The 19,565-nt window shown below is 43.8% G+C and overlaps 1 protein-coding gene across 1 annotated transcript in view; it reads left to right on the plus strand.

Annotated features, from left to right (window-relative positions):
- The window catches only part of LOC138651062 (mpv17-like protein 2), a 60,518-nt gene extending 43,615 nt beyond the window's left edge, over window positions 1-16,903 (plus strand). Inside the window, exons 5-6 of the mRNA XM_069741017.1 lie at window positions 5,586-5,714; window positions 15,895-16,903. Of these exons, the coding sequence (XP_069597118.1) occupies window positions 5,586-5,714; window positions 15,895-16,005 (240 nt within the window). The 3' untranslated portion in view covers window positions 16,006-16,903. The remainder of the gene's footprint in view (window positions 1-5,585; window positions 5,715-15,894) is intronic.
- The last annotated feature ends 2,662 nt before the right edge of the window (window positions 16,904-19,565 follow it).

Raw genomic sequence — 19,565 nt, forward strand, 5'->3', positions numbered from 1 at the left:
CGTCCTTTGCTCAGGCCCACGAAAGCTTGTCCATTGTTCTCGACACCTTATCCCGTTTCGGATGGCTGGTCAACCGGAAGAAGTCCTGCCTTATTCCTTCTCAGCGCATCATCTTTCTGGGCATGCTCTTCGACACTCGTCAGTCCAGAGTCTTCCTTCCCAAGGACAAGAGATCCACCCTTTGTCGGGACATACTCTTGCTCCAGGGTCCTCGGCCTCCCTCCCTCCGATCGGCCATGAAGGTTCTGGGGAGGATGGTAGCTACCTTGGAAGCGATTCCCTTCGCCCAATTCCATTCTCGACCCCTTCAGCAAGCCATTCTGTCTCAGTGGGACAGGTCGGTCTTCTCCCTGGATCGGCCGATCAGACTCCCCTTTCGGGTCAAGCGGTCTCTCATCTGGTGGCTGACGTCTCCTCTCATCTCCCAGGGCAGGTCCTTCCTTCCGGTTCACTGGCAGGTGGTGACAACGGATGCCAGCCTGTTCGGCTGGGGTGCAGTTTTTCGTCACCTGACGGTTCAGGGCCGTTGGTCGCCGCAGGAGTCTGCGCTGCCGATCAACATCCTCGAAATTCGGGCCATCTTTCTGTCCCTCCGCCATTGGGAAAGGATCCTCAGGGGCCTTCCAGTCCGGATCCAGATGGACAACGCCACGGCTGTGGCATATGTCAACCATCAGGGGGGGACTCGGAGCTCCTTGGCCCTTGCCGAGGTATCCAAGATCCTCCTTTGGGCAGAGGCAACGGTTCCGGTGATATCCGCGGTGCATATCCCCGGCGTAGAAAACTGGGCCGCCGACTTCCTCAGCCGCGAGGGCCTCGCGGCAGGGGAATGGTCCCTGCATCCGGAGGTCTTCCATCAGATTTGTCTTCGATGGGGAACTCCGGATGTGGATCTCACGGCGTCTCGAATCAACAGGAAGGTTCCGCAATTCGTCTCCAGGTCACGCGATCCTCTCGCAGTGGGCGTCGATGCTCTGGCCATTCCTTGGTCACAGTTCGAGCTGCCCTACCTGTTCCCACCCCTTCCGTTACTTCCCAAACTGTTGAAGAAGATCAAAGCGGAAGGGGTGCCGGTCATCCTGATCGCACCGGATTGGCCCAGGAGAGCTTGGTTCGCGGAGCTCGTCAATCTTCTCGCGGACGCTCCCTGGCGCCTTCCAGACATGCCCGATCTGCTGTCCCAGGGTCCGATCTGCCACCCGAATTCTCGGTCGCTCAGTTTAACGGCGTGGCTGTTGAGACCGCGGTTCTGAGAGCGTCCGGCCTTTCGGACCGGGTGATTCACACCATGATTCAGGCTCGGAAGCCGTCGTCTTCCAGGATCTACTACCGCACCTGGAAGGCTTACTTCCGTTGGTGCGAGTCCAACCGCGTTCCGCCTATGGTTTTTTCCCTGCCTTCTCTTTTGGCCTTTCTTCAGGCAGGACTGGATTCGGGCCTGGCCCTTAGCTCCCTGAAAGGTCAGGTCTCTGCGCTTTCCATCCTCTTTCAGAAGACCTTGGCCTCCCGGCCACAGGTTAAGACCTTCTTTCAAGGGGTAGCCCACGCCGTCCCGCCATACAGGGCCCCTGTGGAGGCATGGGACTTAAACCTGGTACTGAACGTTCTGAGGGTTTCTCCCTTTGAACCTCTTAGGGAGATTCCTCTATCAGTTTTATCTTGGAAGGTGGCCTTTCTGGTGGCCATCACGTCCATTCGCCGCGTTTCCGAGCTGGCGGCCCTGTCTTGCCGTCCTCCGTTTTTGGTCATTCACCAGGACAAGGTGGTCTTCCGGCCCCCACCTTCCTTTCTTCCTAAGGTGGTTTCCACCTTCCACCTCAACGAGGACATCGTCCTACCTTCCTTTTGCCCAGCTCCGACTCATCCTCTGGAGCGATCGTTGAACAAGCTGGACCTTGTCAGGGCAGTGAGGATCTATCTGGACAGAACGTCCGCTTTCCGGAAGACGGATTCCTTTTTCGTCATTCCTGATGGCACGCGCAGAGGCCAACCTGCTTCTAAAGCGACTATTGCTCGCTGGATCAGAATGGCAATTTTGGAGGCTTACCGGGTCAAGAACAGAGTGCCCCCTCCTGGGATTAAGGCTCACTCTACCCGGGCAGTCGGCGCCTCCTGGGCGGTGCACCACAGGGCATCCGCCCTACAGCTTTGCAAAGCGGCAACTTGGTCTTCCATCCACACGTTCGCCAAATTTTACAAGGTCCATACCTACGCATCGGCGGACGCCAGCCTAGGCAGAAGGATCCTGCAGGCGGCAGTGGTGAGTCCTCTGACCTGATGGAAGTCTGTTTTCCCACCCGTGGGACTGCTTTGGGACGTCCCATGGTTCCTGTGTCCCCCAATGAGAGGCGATAAAGAAAACAGGATTTTTTGGTTGCTTACCGTAAAATCTGTTTCTTGAAGCCTCCATTGGGGGACACAGCTCCCTCCCAATGTTTCTGTTATCTGTTTTATGACTGTTCTCACGTTTACAGTTCTCAAGTTTGTGGTTATGGTTTTTCAACCTTGTTCTTTTCTCCTACTGCTTTCTCACTAACTGAAGTGTATAATGCCAGTCGGTGGGGTGTACACTGCAGAGGAGGAGCTAACTTTTTTTATTTGCATAAGTGTCAGCCTCCTAGTGGCAGCAGCATACACCCATGGTTCCTGTGTCCCCCAATGGAGGCTTCAAGAAACAGATTTTACGGTAAGCAACCAAAAAATCCTGTTTTTTAGAGATCCACCGCTAATGTGTACCAGAAGACCCAAGAACATACGGGACAAGTTGGTAAGAGCGGACCTAGGGTCACATAAATCACCACTAACCAGGACTCTGACTGATCAAAAAAGAACGGGTACCTTTCCTTGCTTGAATTGTATGAGTTGCTCTAATTTCATCAAAGGGAACGAGGTAGTGCATCCACGAACTGGGAAATCATATCCCATTAGGGATTACTATACTTGTGCAACGAGCTTTGTGGTATACGTTATAAAGTGCCCATGTGGGCTGTTGTACGTGGGTGAGACCACCCAGGCAATTAGGGATCGAATATCCAGCCACAAATCTACCATCAGGCGTGAGAAATTATGGCTACCGCTACCATCACACTTTAAAGAAGCGAGACACAATATTGCCCAACTGAGGTTTCAAATAGTGGAAAAGGTACCTCGTTCGAGAAGGGGAGGTAATCATATTCAGCTTTTAAAACAAAGGGAAACTTTTTGGATTTATACCCTTGACACCCTCCATCCAAGGGGGTTAAATCGTGAGATTGACTGGCTAACATAAACCTGTTTTTTTCTAGACGAATTGACCCACTGCACTAGTAGCCTCAACCGCATGCACTTTCGAGACGGTAAGCTTTATACCCTCTGGTTCCTTAACCAGCTTCCCGTTTTTTGTTTTTTATTTTCATTTTTATTTTTTTATCATTTTTCAATTTTTATTTTCATTTTTTTTCATTGTTTCCAGTTATTATTATATTTTTCCCAGTATCTCGATATTTCCTTTTTTCCCTAGGGGACTTTCATTTCCATTCATTTCCTTTTCCCTTTATTTTTCCGTTATTATTTACTTTATTATTTTCCTTATTTCTTATTTTCTTTTATTTCAGTTTGGACTCATACCATGTATGTACAAATGTATATATGCATTATATATCTGCAGTGTTTTCTAAGGATCAGCACCCCACAGCATATTATAGCACATCTCTGTATACACCCTACAAGAGTCCTCTAAGTAACGCTGTTGCGCTCCCTTCTTTCCCTATTCAGTTATGCTGGGGCGTTCCTAGCTGTCTGCTATAGAGTTATAGTTAGAAGACCTATACAGTTTCCATGGGTCTTTTAGTAACGCTAAGGCGCTCTCTTTTTCTATAACGCTTATGCGTCCCTTGTACCTAGAGAGGTAGAATTTGAACACACATTTCACTACGCTGCTATGCTGGGTATCTGTCCAGCTCCATTGCGCATGCGCGGGCGCCATCTTGCGGGTCCGATGCACACAGCATAGACGCTGATGTCGGCATCGTATGTGGGCGCACACAGGTCCTTCAGGCACTACGCATGCGTCGGCATTTGTGGACTCTCCACACCGACTGCGCAGGTGCGGGCGTCCTGCATCACATCCGGTCACCTGACCGGCCGGGGCTTTATACAGCGCTGCTATTATTGTCATGGCAGCCGCTCCTTTAGCAAAGACACGGTGTGTGTCTGCTTCTACCACTTGGCCACCAACGCCGGCCCCCCAACCACGAACGCTACCAGCAGACTGCGGATGTGAGAACACCATCTATCAGATAAGTGACTCAGCGTCCCCATTATACTATATCTTTACACCAGTTTCTTTTTCAGTTAAACCTTGGTACACCACTGCCCTCATTACATCTAGAATACTGGACCTGTATAGCTATATTGGGACTGTATCTACACACTGGCAGGTAGCGCATCCATTACAAAATTACCCACTATAGACCTACCTGGCAATCTACTTACCCTATATACGTCTGTTCCCACAGTTATATCCATGTGCACCATCCACATTCTGGGGACATTTGGTGTATTTTTGCTTGATTAGTACTACATTCAAATAGGCAAGTATATTTTGGTTACCTGGTTATACTCTATATGGACTCTATATAGATTTAACTCATAGATCTATTTCAAATATCTCCTTTAGCTAGTCTTATATGTGCGCTCCATACTACGCCGACGGGCCTGGCACACTTTGTACAACGGAAATACTAAACTGGCAAGTATAACACAGTCCAACTTTCTACCACCCACCCCATACAGACTTAACAGATAACTCACTTTTATCTATTCCTACAGCCACACCTATATGCATGCTCCACGATACGGCGACAATTGGTTCCATATACTCTTATGATTAACAGTAAAAACATAGGTTGGCAAGTATGTTATAGCCTTTTTCCATCTAGATACATTGTAGCCATTGGTGATATTCTTAATTATCTCTCATTACCTTCCATGTCCCACCATTCTTTCAGGACATTTATTTCTGGCTGATATCCTCAGCAACACTGTAGTGCAGCAGTAAACTAGGAACTTCCCACTAGGGTATGTTTTAGCATCTTTATCGTCTCATCCTCTAGCTCCATCGCATGCCGTACCTATCTCCATACCTCCCGATTGTTTGTTTCTTTTGTCCTCAAATCTTGGGAGCACTGACATCATTTGTTCCATTTTCAACTTGTTTTTGACTTGGTTTTCTGACATTGTTTCACCGAATTGTATATATGTAAATATGATCTGTATATAGTTACTCATTTGTTTTTATGTCATTTATTTCAGCGATACTGTGATCAAGGCCACGAGCTGGCCGAAACGTCTTATGCCTATCGCTTCACCTCTGTATTTTACTGCAACACTGGTTTCAATAAACTTTTTCACCTGCAACAAGCATTTTCCATAGTACGAGTGCAGTGATTTATATCTGGGTATTTTAAATATCGCCGCTTTCATATTTATGGTGATGTTTTATTTATATGTCCATTTACAGGAGCGCTGTATCACCTGGATTGCATTATTGTTGTTGCCATACATTATAGTGAATAACTAGGTTTTGTTTTGTTTGTTTTTTTCAGGCTGACTGGACTGTGTGGCCTGCTGCCCAAATGATCAATTTTTATTTCCTATCACCTAAGTATCGTGTCATTTACATTAATGTAATCACGGTAGGCTGGGACACTTACCTGTCATACCTCAAACACAGGGTGAGACTTTTTTTAACATCTGATTGTTAGTGTGTAAATAAATCACGAAATCGTAAACTTTCATCCGTTTGAGCAGGTTGTATGTGTGTCCTACCTCTAGGGAGTATAGCTAGTGGAAATGTTTGGCTAGGAGAAACTGATCTGTCTCTTTGCCATTGTGGGACCCACAAAGAGATATGGACCACGTCAAAGACAACCAACATCTGCGCTTATTAAGATCTTAAATGTACAAAGTACACAAGGAGCCGGCATATAATCTGTGTATGTGTAGGTATGAAAATTTTATATATATAAGTTTTTGTGCCACTTACCCTTGTGAAAATGTAAAATCTGGGTCTAAAACAACATTTTTGTCGTAAAAATACACTGCTCAAAAAAATAAAGGGAACACTTAAGCAGAATATAACTCCACGTAAATCAAACTTCTGTGAAATCAAACTGTCCACTTAGGAAGCAACACTGTTTGACAATCAATTGCACATGCTGTTGTGCAAATGGAATAGACAACAGATGGAAATTATCAGGACACAATCAGTAAAGGAGTGGTTCTGCAGGTGGGGACCACAGACCACATCTCAATACCAATGCTTTCTGGCTGCTGTTCTGGTCAGTTTTGAAGGTTGGTTGTGCTTTCATACTCGTTGTAGCATGAGACAGACTCTACAACTCACACAAGTGCCCCAGGTAGTGCAGCTCATCCAGGATGGCACACCAATGCGAGCTGTGGCAAGAAGGTTTCCTGTGTCTGTCAGCGTAGTGTCCAGAGGCTGGAGGCGCTACCAGGAGACAGGCCAGTACACCAGGAGACGTGGAAGGGGCCATAGGAGGGCAACAACCCAGCAGCACGACCGCTACCTCAGCCTTTGTGTAAGGAGGAACAAGAGGAGCACTGCCAGAACCCTGCAAAATGACCTCCAGCCGGCCACAAATGTGCCTGTTTGCACAAAGGGTTAGAAATCGACTCCATGAGGATGGTCTGAGCGCCTGATGTCCACAGATGGGGGTTGTGCTCACAGCCCAACACCGTGCAGGACGCTTGGCATTTTCCACAGAACACCAGGATTGGCAAATTCACCACTGGTGCCCTGTGCTCTTCACAGATGAAAGCAGGTTCACACTGAGCACATGTGACAGTCTGGAGACGCCGTGGAGAGTGATCTGCCTGCAACATCCTTCAGCATGACCGGTTTGGCAGTGGGTCAGTAATGGTGTGGGGTGGCATTTCTTTGGAGGGCCGCACAACCCTCCATGTGCTTGCCAGAGGTAGCCTGACTGCCATTACGTACCGAGATGAGATCCTCAGACCCCTTGTGAGACCATATGCTGGTGCAGTTGGCCCTGGGTTCCTCCTAATGCAGGACAATGCCAGACCTCATGAGGCTGGAGTGTGTCAGCAGTTCCTGCAAGATGAAGGCATTGAAGCTATGGACTGGCCCGCCCGTTCCCCAGACCTGAATCCGATTGAACACATCTGGGACATTATGTCTCGGGACATTATGTCTCGGACCATCCACCAATGTCATGTTTCACCACAGACTGTCCAGGAGTTGGCGGATGCTTTAGTCCAGGTCTGGGAGGAGATCCTCAGGAGACCATCCACCGCCTCATCAGGAGCATGCCCAGGTTTTGTAGGGAGGTCATACAGGCACGTGGAGGCCACACACACTACTGAGCATCATTTCCTTGTCTTGAGGCATTTCTACTAAAGTTGGATAAGCCTGTAACTTCATTTTCTACTTTGATTTTGAGCATCATTCCAACTCCAGACCTCCGTGGGATATTAGTTGTGATCTACGTTGATCATTTTTACGTTTTATTGTTCTCAACACATTCCACTATGTATTGAATAAAGATTTACAACTGGAATATTTCATTCAGTGATATCTAGTATGTGGGATTTTAGTGTTCCCTTTATTTTTTCTGAGCAGTGTATAATTTTTTTTTCTTCACAATGCCCAATGGCATAAAATTCTCTGACCCACCTGTGGTATCAATATGATTACTGCACCCCTAGATTAATTCACTGAGGGGTGTAGTTTGTAAAATGGGGTCACTTACGGGGCATTCCTCTTCATGAGCTCTTACAGTGGGTCATGGCACCCATAAATCATAACTGTAAAAATCTGCACTATAATATGGCGCTCCTTGCCTTCTGAGCTTTCTACTGTGCCTGAAGAGTATTTCCCAATTACAGGAAGGGTATCTGCGCACTCAGGAGAAATTGTACAGCAAACAAAGAGTTTCGTTTTATTTTTTTTAACCCTTATAAAAATGTCAAATTTGGTGCTAAAACAAAGTTAAAGGTAAAACGTAATTATACCATTGGGCGGTGAAGAAAGAATACATTTCTGTGAGGCACAGGTGGTGTCAATATGATTACTGCACCCCTAGATAAATTCATTGAGAGTTGTAGTTTGCAAAATGAGATCACTTATTGGGGGTTTCTGCTGTTCTAGCACCTCAAGGCCTCTGCCAATTTGACATGGCACCCTCAAACCATTTTAGAAAAAATGTGAACTCCAATATGGCGTTTCTTCCCTTCCGAGCTTTGCACAGTGCCTCAAAGTAGTTTTCGACCACATATGGGTATTGGTGTACTGCGTAGAAACAGAGCAAAAAATAGTATGGTGCATTTTCTCCAGTTACCCTTGTTAAAATAAAACAAATTTGGGCTATTAAAAAAAAAAAAAAAAAAAAAAGCATTTTGTGGAGTTTTTTTTTTTTTTTTTAATTTTCTCAGCACTACCTTATAAACTTATGTGAAGCACCTGGGGTTCAATGTGCTCACCACACATCTAGATGTATTACTTGAGGGGTCCAGTTTCCAAAATGGTGTAATTTGTGGGGGGTTTCCACTGCTTAGGTACATCAAGGGCTCTCCAAATGTGACATGGTGTTTGCTAATGATTCTAGCCAATTTTGTGCTCAAAAGTCACGTGCCGCTCCTTCCCTTCCAAGCCCTGCCGTGCGCCCAGACAGTAGTTTTCCCTCCCATATGAGGTATCGGCGTTCTCACTAGAAATTACACAACAAATTTTGGGGTCCATTTTGTCTTGTAACCCTTGTGAAAGAGAAAACTTTTTGGCTAAATTAATATTTTTGTGAAAAAATGTTCATTTTTTTTCCTTCTGATGTTTTAATTACTGTGAAGCACCTGAAAAGTCACTTCCAATGTGATGCAGTCCCCCCAAAAAATAGTTTTGTTAATTTTGTTGGAAAAACGAGAAATTGCTGATCAACTTTTAACCTTTCTAACTTCCAAACAAACAAACAAAAAAAAGATGGATGGATGGATGGATTAGTTTTAAATATAAATATATATTTTTTTTTTTTTCAATAATTGAGCTGATGTAAATATTTAACTATTTTTTTTTTTGTGCCACAACTTTGTTTAAGGGCAAAAGAATGAAAAGTGTGAAAGTTGTGACTTTTTTTCTGAAATTTCCTATCATTTCACAAACACAAGTTATATCAAACAAATGTTATCATTATCATGAAGTACAATATGTCACGAAAAGTCTCAGAATCGTTGTGATCCATTGAAATAGAGTTATCTCATTAAGTGACACTGGTCAGATTTAAAAAAATGAGGCCTGGTCATTAACCTAGAAGGTGGCTTGATCATTAAGGGGTTAGATACACTGAACAAAAATCTAAATGTATAAATGCAACGCTTTATTGCTCCCATTTTTCATGAGCTGTAATCCAAAAGATCTAAGACTTTTTCTATGTACACAAAATAACTTTTTCAATCAAATATTATTCACAAATTTGTCTAAATCTGTGTTAGTGAGGACTTCTACTTTGCCGAGATAACCCATGCCACACCTGTGGCATGGGTTATCAAGATGCTGAATAGACAGCAAGATTATTGCACAGGTGTACCTTAGGGTGGCCACAGTAAAAGGCCACTCTAAAATGTTTACGACAGCGTGTTCAAGTTCCTTTCAATATCCAGAAACTTTGCACATCCATTGAAGAGGAGTGGACCAACGTTCCACAGGACATACCAGAAAAAGAAACAGCCTTGCCAACAACAAATCAGATTACAAATGCACTAGCAAGATGCAGCAGACCCCCATGATAAAGGCAGAGGCAGCACAGGTGCAAATTACTGATGGATGAAGCGACTCACAAACCTACCACTTCATGGAGAGGGTGGCTGCTTAGTAAAAAATGCCCACAGATGAGGCTTGAGTAGGACGCCAGTCAAACAGATAGGTGTGATGCACAGTGTCTGGATTACACCCATACTATTAGATCAGGTGGGCTGTGTCCAGCTCTATATGAGTGCACCCCACAACCAACACTAAAGGGCCTGTTTCATCCTGGAAAAATGTGCAATGTAAAATAATGTATATCATAAATACACTACATGAAGTATTGGTCGATATTTTGGCTAAAATACACAATCTCGCAACCCACGTCAAGTGTAATCACGCTTGCGAGTCCTAACACAAATCATAAACCTCTCACTAAAGAACAATAATGGGCTATAAGCCAGACAGTGTGCTTCACACCTAGCCGTGTGACTGGCGTCCTATGCAAGCCTCACCTGTGCATTTTTTACTAGGCAGCAACCCCCTCCATGAAGTGGTAGGTTTGTGAGTCGCTTCATCCATCAGGATTTTGCTGCCCCTGCCTTTATCATGGGGGTCTGCTGCATCTTGCCTAGTGCATTTGTAATCTGACTTGGTGTTGGAAAGGCTGTTTCTTTTTCTGGTATGTTTCTTGAATTTGTCATTTTAGTGAGCTGCTTAACATTCCACAGGCCACAACCATAACCTGATCAATACGAAGGAGATGGGATACTGAGTGTTTGTTTTTCTGACACCTCCCCTCCCCCCAATACTGTAAAACTGCACATTTAAGAGTGGCTTTTTATTGTGGCAATAATTATGCTGTCTAATCAGCATCTTGATGTGCAACACCTGTGAGGTGGATGGATTATTTTGGCAAAGAAGAGCCCACCAACACAAATTTAGACAAATTTGTGAACAATCAGTATGTGATTTAAACCCTTCACCCCCCCACCCCCCCGGGCCTGTTTTCACCTTCATGACCGGGCCAAATTTTACAATTCTGACCCCTGTCACTGTTTTTTGGTGAAATATTGACTTCATTACAATGGTAACATTTCTTTGATATGACTTTAGTTCATTTGTGAAAATAACGGAAATTTGACAAGTTTGGAAAATGTAGCCATTTTCAAAGTTAAAATTCTTGAGCCCTTAATTTATAGTTATATCTTAATAAATAACATTACCCACATGTCAACTTTACATCAACATTTTTTAAACTTTTTTTTGTTAGGAAGTTATAAGGGTTAAAAGTTGACCAGTGATTTCTAATTTTTCTAACAAGATTTACCACATTTATGAAGTTTATTAACCATTCAGGTGTTTCACAGGAATGAATGAAAAGTGGAAGGAAAAAATTAACATTTAACTTTGTCGCTAAAATTTTACTTCAGACACAATATTTTTTTATTTTCACAAGGGTAATGAGAAATTGGACCCCAAAAATGTGGGGAAAACCACTGTTTGGGTGCAGGGCTTGAAAGGGAAGGAGCACCGTTTGACTTTTTCAACGCAAAAGTGTCTGGAGTTGAGAGAGGATGAGATGTCACATTTGGAGAGCCCCTGATGTGCTTTAACAGTGGAAACCCCTCACAAGTGACCCCGTTTAGGAAACTAAACCCACCAATGAATTTATCTAAACATGTGGTGAGCACCTTGAACCCCAAAATGCTTCACAGAAAATTATAACTTGGAGTTGTGAAAATAAAATCACAAGGGCAGCAGTAGAAAATGAACACCCAAATCTGTTGTGCAAGTCCTCCTGAGTATGCTGATACCCCATATGTGGAGGAAAACCACTGTTTAGGCATTCGGCAGGGCTTGGAAGGGAAGGAGTGATGTTTTGGAATGCACAATTTGATGGAATGGTCTGCAGGCGTCATGTTGAATTTGGAGAGCCCCTGATGTGTCTAAACAGTGGAACCTCCCAGTCTCCCCCACCTCCATTTTCACATTCCCAGTGTTTTACTGGTCTGTGGATTTTGTGGTGGTAGCGTACAGTGCATCAGGTTGGCATATGAGTTGTGTGGTTTATGTCAGGTTGGCATATGTGAATTGTGTAAGTAAATAAATTTTAGTCCATGGTTGAGTAGTAGGGTCTGAAACAGTCTTTCAAACACAGACCAGGCTTGTCAGGGCTATTGTCACACTGGTAAATGGTGTAATTTCGTATTTCCCTTGTGTAACACACTTTGCACCTTTTTTGCATCTTTCCTCTCTTTAAAGTTTGAGGAACCTCATCCGGGAAATGTTGGCCTGGTACAACATGGGCACTTTCAGTTCCGAAGTACTGGGGCCTGCTCCTTCCTGACTGCCAAATATTAGGGCCTTGATCTGCTCCTTCCTGACTGCCAAATATTAGGGCCTTGATCTGCTCCTTCCTGACTGCCAAATATTAGGGCCTTGATCACTACTTCCTGGAACTGAAGAAAGGTCTGGCCTGCACATCGTGATGGCACAAAGGCATTGTACATTACCATCTCTACGATGTGCACGGCCAGCTTCTTGTACCACTTCTTGGCTTTTTTCATGGCACTGTATGGCTGGAAGACTTGATCAGAGATATCAACTCCCCCATGATCTTGTTGTGTACACAGTGTGGTTTGGTGACCTGTGTTAAGGTACCTCGTACAGCTTTGGAGGTTCTGCCATTACCATGTATTGTGAGCAAGAAAAGGATATCCCACTTGTCCTTGGCCACCACATGTTTTCGCTACATTGGGCTCTGCTCTCGCACTTTGTGAGCAGCTGCCTAATTAGCGTCCTAGGGAGGTCTCTCTGATTTTTGGAGACAGTACTGCAGTAACTCATGCAGAGGGGTACAGTGGGACGCTGGTATAAAATTTATCTACATAAAGGTGATAACCTTGATCCAGAAGAAGGTGCATCAAATCCCACACAATTTTCCCACTCCCAGGACCAGTGGGGCATTCAGGGAGTTGAAAGGCGCCATCTTGCTAAAGAAAAAAAAAATCCACCTCCAAGATAGTGCCGCCGGCGCAGTAGCAGCTATCGGATCACCTTTATATACACTGATAGCTGCTACTGCGCAGGTGCCATTTTCAAATGGATTTGTTTTATATTTTTTTGGAATATCAGGAGAACCTCAAACATATGAATTATATACACAGTACGTATACAATTAATCTTAAGCGGAGGCTAAACGTCTGGCACCTGCCTGCAGAGGGGGTTGTTTTTTCTTGTGTATATATAATATTCATTATGTAAGCTAGGTGGCAGGTCAGTGAGGGATCAGTGATCTGTCATAAGTAGTGATGAGCGAGTGCACTCGTTGTTCAGGTTTTCCAGAGCACGCTTAGGTGATCTCCGAGTATTTGTAAGTGCTCGGAGATTTAAGCTATGTGCCCACGTAGGAAAAGAGGTGCAGAATTTTCTGCACAAAATCCGCATCTCCTGGCAGAATCCGCAGCTGCGGCAAAGATTTTTATGCGGATTTTGTGCTGTTTTTAGCGGAATTGATGCGGATTTTGTGCAGTTTTTGCAACTGCGGAATTTTAACATGGAGGGGTGCAGAAACGCTGCAGATCCGCACAAATACCACACAAGCGAAAAGGAGTATCGACACATAAATAGAAAAAATATACCAATATTTTATTAATACATAAATGTGACAACAAAGACAAACACATAAAATAGCATGACGGACTGTAATGATTCCACCATGCAAGGAGGAGGAAAAACCAACCAGTACACTAGTAAAGAACCACACCGATAAAGAATAAGACTCAGGTAAGCATCAGAAAGATTACTTCAAATGATCATGGATATTAGAGTACCCATCATGAGGGATAATCCCTCCAAAGTGAAGTGGGTACCATACGGTAAAATAATATAATCCTAGGTGCACAAGGTTAACAGCATGCTGTATACTCACCCATCATCAGTCTGTATCGATGTGGCCTTCCCACTGCCGCACAAATGAAGTGACATGTACTTCTTTGAAATCCGCAGCAATTCCGCACTGATTTTTCCGCACCATCTGCACAGCTTTTTTTTTTTATCCCATTGAATAACATTGTTCTGTACATCACAGTGCGGATCTGCAGCGTTTCTGCGCGGAAAAATCTGCTGCGGACCCGCAGCAAGTCCGCATCGTGTGCACAAAGCCCTAGTTTTCATCACCACAGCTGAATGATTTACAGCCACTAGCCTGATTCATTACATGTGGGGATTCCCTAGCAACCAGGCAACCCCCACATGTACTCAGCCTGGCTAGTAGCTGTAAATCATTCAGTTGCCGCAATGAAAACTAAATCTCCGAGCAGTCATAAATACTCAGAGATCACCCGAGCGTGCTCTGGAAAACCCGAGCAACGAGTACACTCGCTCATCCCTAGTCATAAGCCATAGAGAACAAAAAGACGGATTTCATCAACCAAGGTATCATTTTTATCAGTATAACGGCAGACCTGACACTGTCTGTAGGTTACTGAGCACAATCCTGCTGACAGGTTCCCTTTAAGCTGATTTTTGACCACATTAAAGTTGAGCTGAACTGATATGGTCATAAATCCACTTTGGTCATTCAAGAGCGGAAAGGTAAGTGTTAGAATGTCTCTGAGCTCACTGACAGATTCACCGGTAATTCATTTTGCAATGGTACAACATTTTTAATTACGGTAATTTCTCTTTGAAAAATACAATCATTCGAGAAGGTTTCTGTAGATGTCCTTAACATTGAAAAAATAAAATAAACAGTGCAATGTCTGCCTACAGGTTGCACATGGTATTGTAGCCCAGTCATATTAAAGGGTTTCTCCAACAGTCCCCTAGACATTGAATGGAGCAGAGCTGGAAAATGCACACATCCACTCCATTCAAGGCAGGGTTCTGTAGGGCCTGATTTTCTGATCCCAGTGCCTTGTTTCCAAGATCTGTAAGTTAGCCATTGTCCGTTGCATAGCTTAAGGATTTTGGTATACCCCTGTAACTTGATTGGAGCTGAAACGCTTCCCTACACACCATGTAACAGGTTTGCAACTGTTTTTGGTAGAAAGCTGCCATAATTCTCCAATACTGTAAAACGTCTGTAAGGAAAATCTTTTCCATTGGCACATAGAGCATTTTTACAAAATGACCAAAAAAACAAGCTTTTCTATCAATTGGCTCTGCAGCTCTTATTCATTTGTGTTGACAGGTATACCGGAGACCTCCGTACTCTCAAATCCTATTGCCTCAACTACCCCATGGGAAATGATGACTGTTAGAACAGTGCAGCCTTTACCAACCAGATCTTAAGTGTAGGGAGGGTTGAGGTCCCGCTGCAATGTACAACTATTTAAAAAATCTAGTACACGTGCCTGTATTTTACAGTTTAGACTCGTGCGGTAATTGAAACACCATCCTCCAAGGCCATTACTGTTAGGGCGGAAACATTTAACCCAATGTTTTCTAACTTGTCACATCCATTCCTTTAAGGTTTTCCTTTTTTTGGAGGGATAAATTAGGGGAAGTGTGACCTATGATTAGCTGCAGTGGTTTTATTATTTTATCCCGTACCCCATTTTTTTATTTTCTAAAAAAAAAAAAAAAAAATTAAATCAGTTATCAGATTCCCTGGAGGGAGTCATGCTAGATAAGTTTGGTTTTGGCAGTTGTCCAGAGTGAATTGCTTGTGACCTTTAAGAAGGCAGCCATAGCTTTATAGCAGTGTTCCCCAAGTCCGGTCCTCAAGAGCCACCAACAGGTCATGTTTTCAGGATTTCCTTAGTATTGCACAGGTGATGGAATTATTGCCTGTGCAGGTGATGAAATTATCACCTGTGCAATACTAAGGAAATCCTGAAAACATGACCTGTTGGTGGCTCTTGAGGACCGGACTTGGGGAACATTGCTTTATAGGATGGTCATCCCCCCTTCCAATGATCGGGTGTCATCCCCGCTTCCTCATTCCCCTTTTAATGATTGGGTGGGAATCCCAGAGAGAGAGAGAAAAGAGGACCTGGTCTGATGAGTCAGTTTCCTCCATGGAGGGCAGCAGTGTCTGGTGTGTACTGTGTTTCCCAATGCAGCACTACTTGTGTTTCCGCTTTAGGCCATACATGATTAAACCATTGGCTTTCCTGTCACTTGGGTTGCAGGTTGAGGCGTCTCCAGCAGACATGGAAGCAGATGATAGAAATGTATGTACGCCGGACAAGATCTGCAGCACATCCTCAAATTTGCCGAAGACCATAGATGAAAAATTATGAATGAACAATGTCTATTTTCACCTCCATGCTCATTGTACTTGGATGGTAGCCGTTTTGCCTTTCTCGAGTGCTGGACATTGTTTTTGTGCATTATTTATTACAGTGCCTTATTGTGCTACTGAGATGATTATTGGAGATGAACGTTGGATTTCTGTGCAAGATCAAGATATTTCCTTGTGAAACAAGTGATTATATGGAGCAGGAGGTTCACAATGCTGTCTAGTATTTTTGAAATTCTATTTAATTTCTTTAAATTTTCTGTATATTTTGTATTTAATTAAATATGTATGTACATTGAACTAAAAAATGGTTGCCTAATTAATATGTACTGGTCAGAAAATTTAATAATATTACAATGAGTAGTGTAACCTACTGTTATATCTTGGAAAGAAATGAAAATAGCAAAATGACCAGTAGTCTCCCATGGTCGTCCTCCCACAGCGGTGACGTGATGTAATGCCATCTGACATCTTCAGCACTGACATGCTCAGTCAGGTGATTGTCTGCAGCAGTCAAATACAGTAAGTTGCGAATGCTGAAATGTAAACGGAGACCGGTGGGGCACCATGGCACTGGCTGCTAATTTTGAGAATTAACTTTTTTTGTTGGTTTTTTTATGGTCACACATTTAACTCACAGAATTGTTTTTTAGGGTTTTTATCAAACTTTCTATTATGTAACAATTTTTTTTTACTGATGTGGTTAGAATGCCGTTCACATTTGTCTAAAACTGCCAATCTGTAAGTGTGTTCTGTTTGTGTGTTTGCATGTAAAATGTGCCAAAGACAGAATACAACACTGCCTTTTCTACACCATTCCTTGTACTTTGTATCAGATTGCTTTTTGAAGATCTCTAATTGTAATACATCTTGTATAAAAATAAATCACGGAAACACTTAAATCCGTGTCGTTGCATGTCAATATTGTCATTTATTTTTTTTGCACCTAAAATGTTTGTTACGTTTACAATTTTGCCCTTAGGACAAGCGAGGATGAATGCTAAAGAGAGTGCAAGGATAAAGTAACGCTGTATCTAGACTTGTCTTACTGTCAACGCACATTTGTATAAAATTTCATCAGAAACACAAACTAATTAAGTTACGACCTTTGGCTGATGTTTACCTACTAATTATCTTCTTTACTGTTGATTTTTTTTCCTGTTTTTCCACTGGGTTCGTTAACGATGTTGCCTAATTGAAGCCCGAGGTAGTCCGAAATTCACCTCCTGCTTAACTGAACCTCAGACAGCTATATGTACTCTCTATGCTACAGCTCAAGTAATGTTTTTTTATCAAGTTTTCAAAAAGAATGATCAAATATGGATCCTAAGTGAGTTTAACAGATGTCCTTGGAAAAAACAAGGCAGGTAGTGCTTTGAAGTGTTGCTAGAAAGTAGGTCCTATACCCTAGTTATTCATCCAACTTGTTTGGCCAAGGGGAGGCTGCATGACCATGACTAGTACTTAGTTACTGTCCTTTCAAAAATCATATTTGATAGCCAAACATCAAAATTGTACATAATTTTGTTTACAGAAAATGATCACTTATGCCTGTAAAACTGCCCTAACATGCCGGCCACCAGATCCATCTCTTAAGTTGCTGCCCGCTGATTGGTAGGCTATGTTCACACTAGGTGTTTTTCAGCATTGTTAAAGCAAATTTTCAGCTGTGTTTTACAATACCAGCAAAGTCTGCGATCTCGGAAATCTCATGCACACTCCTTGTTTTTTTTTTGTCATGAGTATTTTGTGCTTTGCATGTTTTTTGCACAATACAGCATGTTACTTCTTACAGTGTTTTTTCAGCATTCAGTGTTTTTCACCCATTGAAAGTAATGGGTGGTGAAGAAAAACACTGAAAATCAGCACCAAAAAACCACAGGTATCAGGTTTTGCAGCGTTTTGTGCCAAAACCTGATTAAATAGAATGAGTTTTTTTTTTTTGCTTCAAAAATTATCAGCATGTGCGAGAGACAAATGTAGCATGAAAAAAAACACAGCAAAAATGCAAGAAAAAACAAAACATGCTTTTTTCTGCAGCTTCTTTTTTGCGCAGAGAGCAGATTTTGCTCTAGAAAAAAAAACACTTAATGTGAACATGGCTTTAGGTAACATTTCTCTTTAGCTGCAGTGATATAGAGTCAAATTACAGGAAGGGACTCAGTCTCCTGTAAAGTACATAGTGTAGGTAGACCCTGGACATCCAAACGTAAATAATCAAGAGCCGCTGCTGACAGCTTCCTTTTCCTTTGCTATCAATGTTCCAGATGGGCTCAATGGGATACAAGTCTGGAAATGCTGCAGGCTATGGAAGCAAGATTAGGTCATACAAGCCGCTCACACAGTGTTGAGCAGCATACGGCCTGGTAATGTGTTGAAAAATGGCTCCTGGGACACTTTAAAGAAACTACTGTAAAGGCCCCGTCACACTTAGCGACGCTAAAGCGATCCCGACAACGATACGACCTGTCAGGGATCGTTGCTGCGTCGCTATGTGGTCGCTGGTGAGATGTCACACAGTGCGATCTCCCCAACGACGCAGCAGTGATGCGGCGAACTGTAGCGACCTGTAGAACGATGCTATTTCATGATGATTCAATGGGACGTCCTGTCAACGAGGTCGTTGGTAAGGTGTCAAACACAGCGATGTGTGCTGCCCAGCGGGACCTCAACGATCAAAAAATGGCCCAGGCCATTCCGACACGACCAGCGATCTCACAGCAGGAGCCTGATCGCTGCTACGTGTCACACGTATCGCTGTACATTATGCCATACCATAACCCGAGAAGTAGGATCGGTGTGATGTTCCCTCGTAAAGTCGTCTTCATGACGTTGCCAACGTGGTCTCCAGACCAATCTCAGGGTATCATTGCATTCATGACAAAATCTGGACTCATTTCTGAAGAGGATAGACCTCTTTTAAGGTACCTTCACACATAACGATATTGTTAACGATATCGTTGCTTTTTGTGACGTAGCAACGATATCGTTAATAAAATCGTTATGTGTGACAGCGACCAACGATCAGGCCCCTGCTGGGAGATCGTTGGTCGCTGAAGAAAGTCCAGAACTTTATTTCGTCGCTGGACTCCCTGCTGACATCGCTGGATCGGCGTGTGTGACACCGATCCAGCGATGTCTTCACTGGTAACCAGGGTAAACATCGGGTAACTAAGCGCAGGGCCGCGCTTAGTAACCCGATGTTTACCCTGGTTACCATCCTAAAAGTAAAAAAAACAAACAGTACATACTTACCTACCGCTGTCTGTCCTCCAGCGCTGTGCTCTGCACTCCTCCTGTACTGGCTGTGAGCGTCGGTCAGCCGGAAAGCAGAGCGGTGACGTCACCGCTTTGCTTTCCGGCCGCTGTGCTCACAGCCAGTACAGGAGTGCAGAGAAGCTGAGCGCCGGGGACAGACAGCGGTAGGTACGTATGTACTGTTTGTTTTTTTTACTTTTAGGATGGTAACCAGGGTAAACATCGGGTTACTAAGCGCGGCCCTGCGCTTAGTTACCCGATGTTTACCCTGGTTACCGGCATCGTTGGTCGCTGGAGAGCAGT

Source organism: Ranitomeya imitator, chromosome 1 (genome assembly GCF_032444005.1).
Source record: "Ranitomeya imitator isolate aRanImi1 chromosome 1, aRanImi1.pri, whole genome shotgun sequence".
Taxonomy (NCBI): domain Eukaryota; kingdom Metazoa; phylum Chordata; class Amphibia; order Anura; family Dendrobatidae; genus Ranitomeya; species Ranitomeya imitator.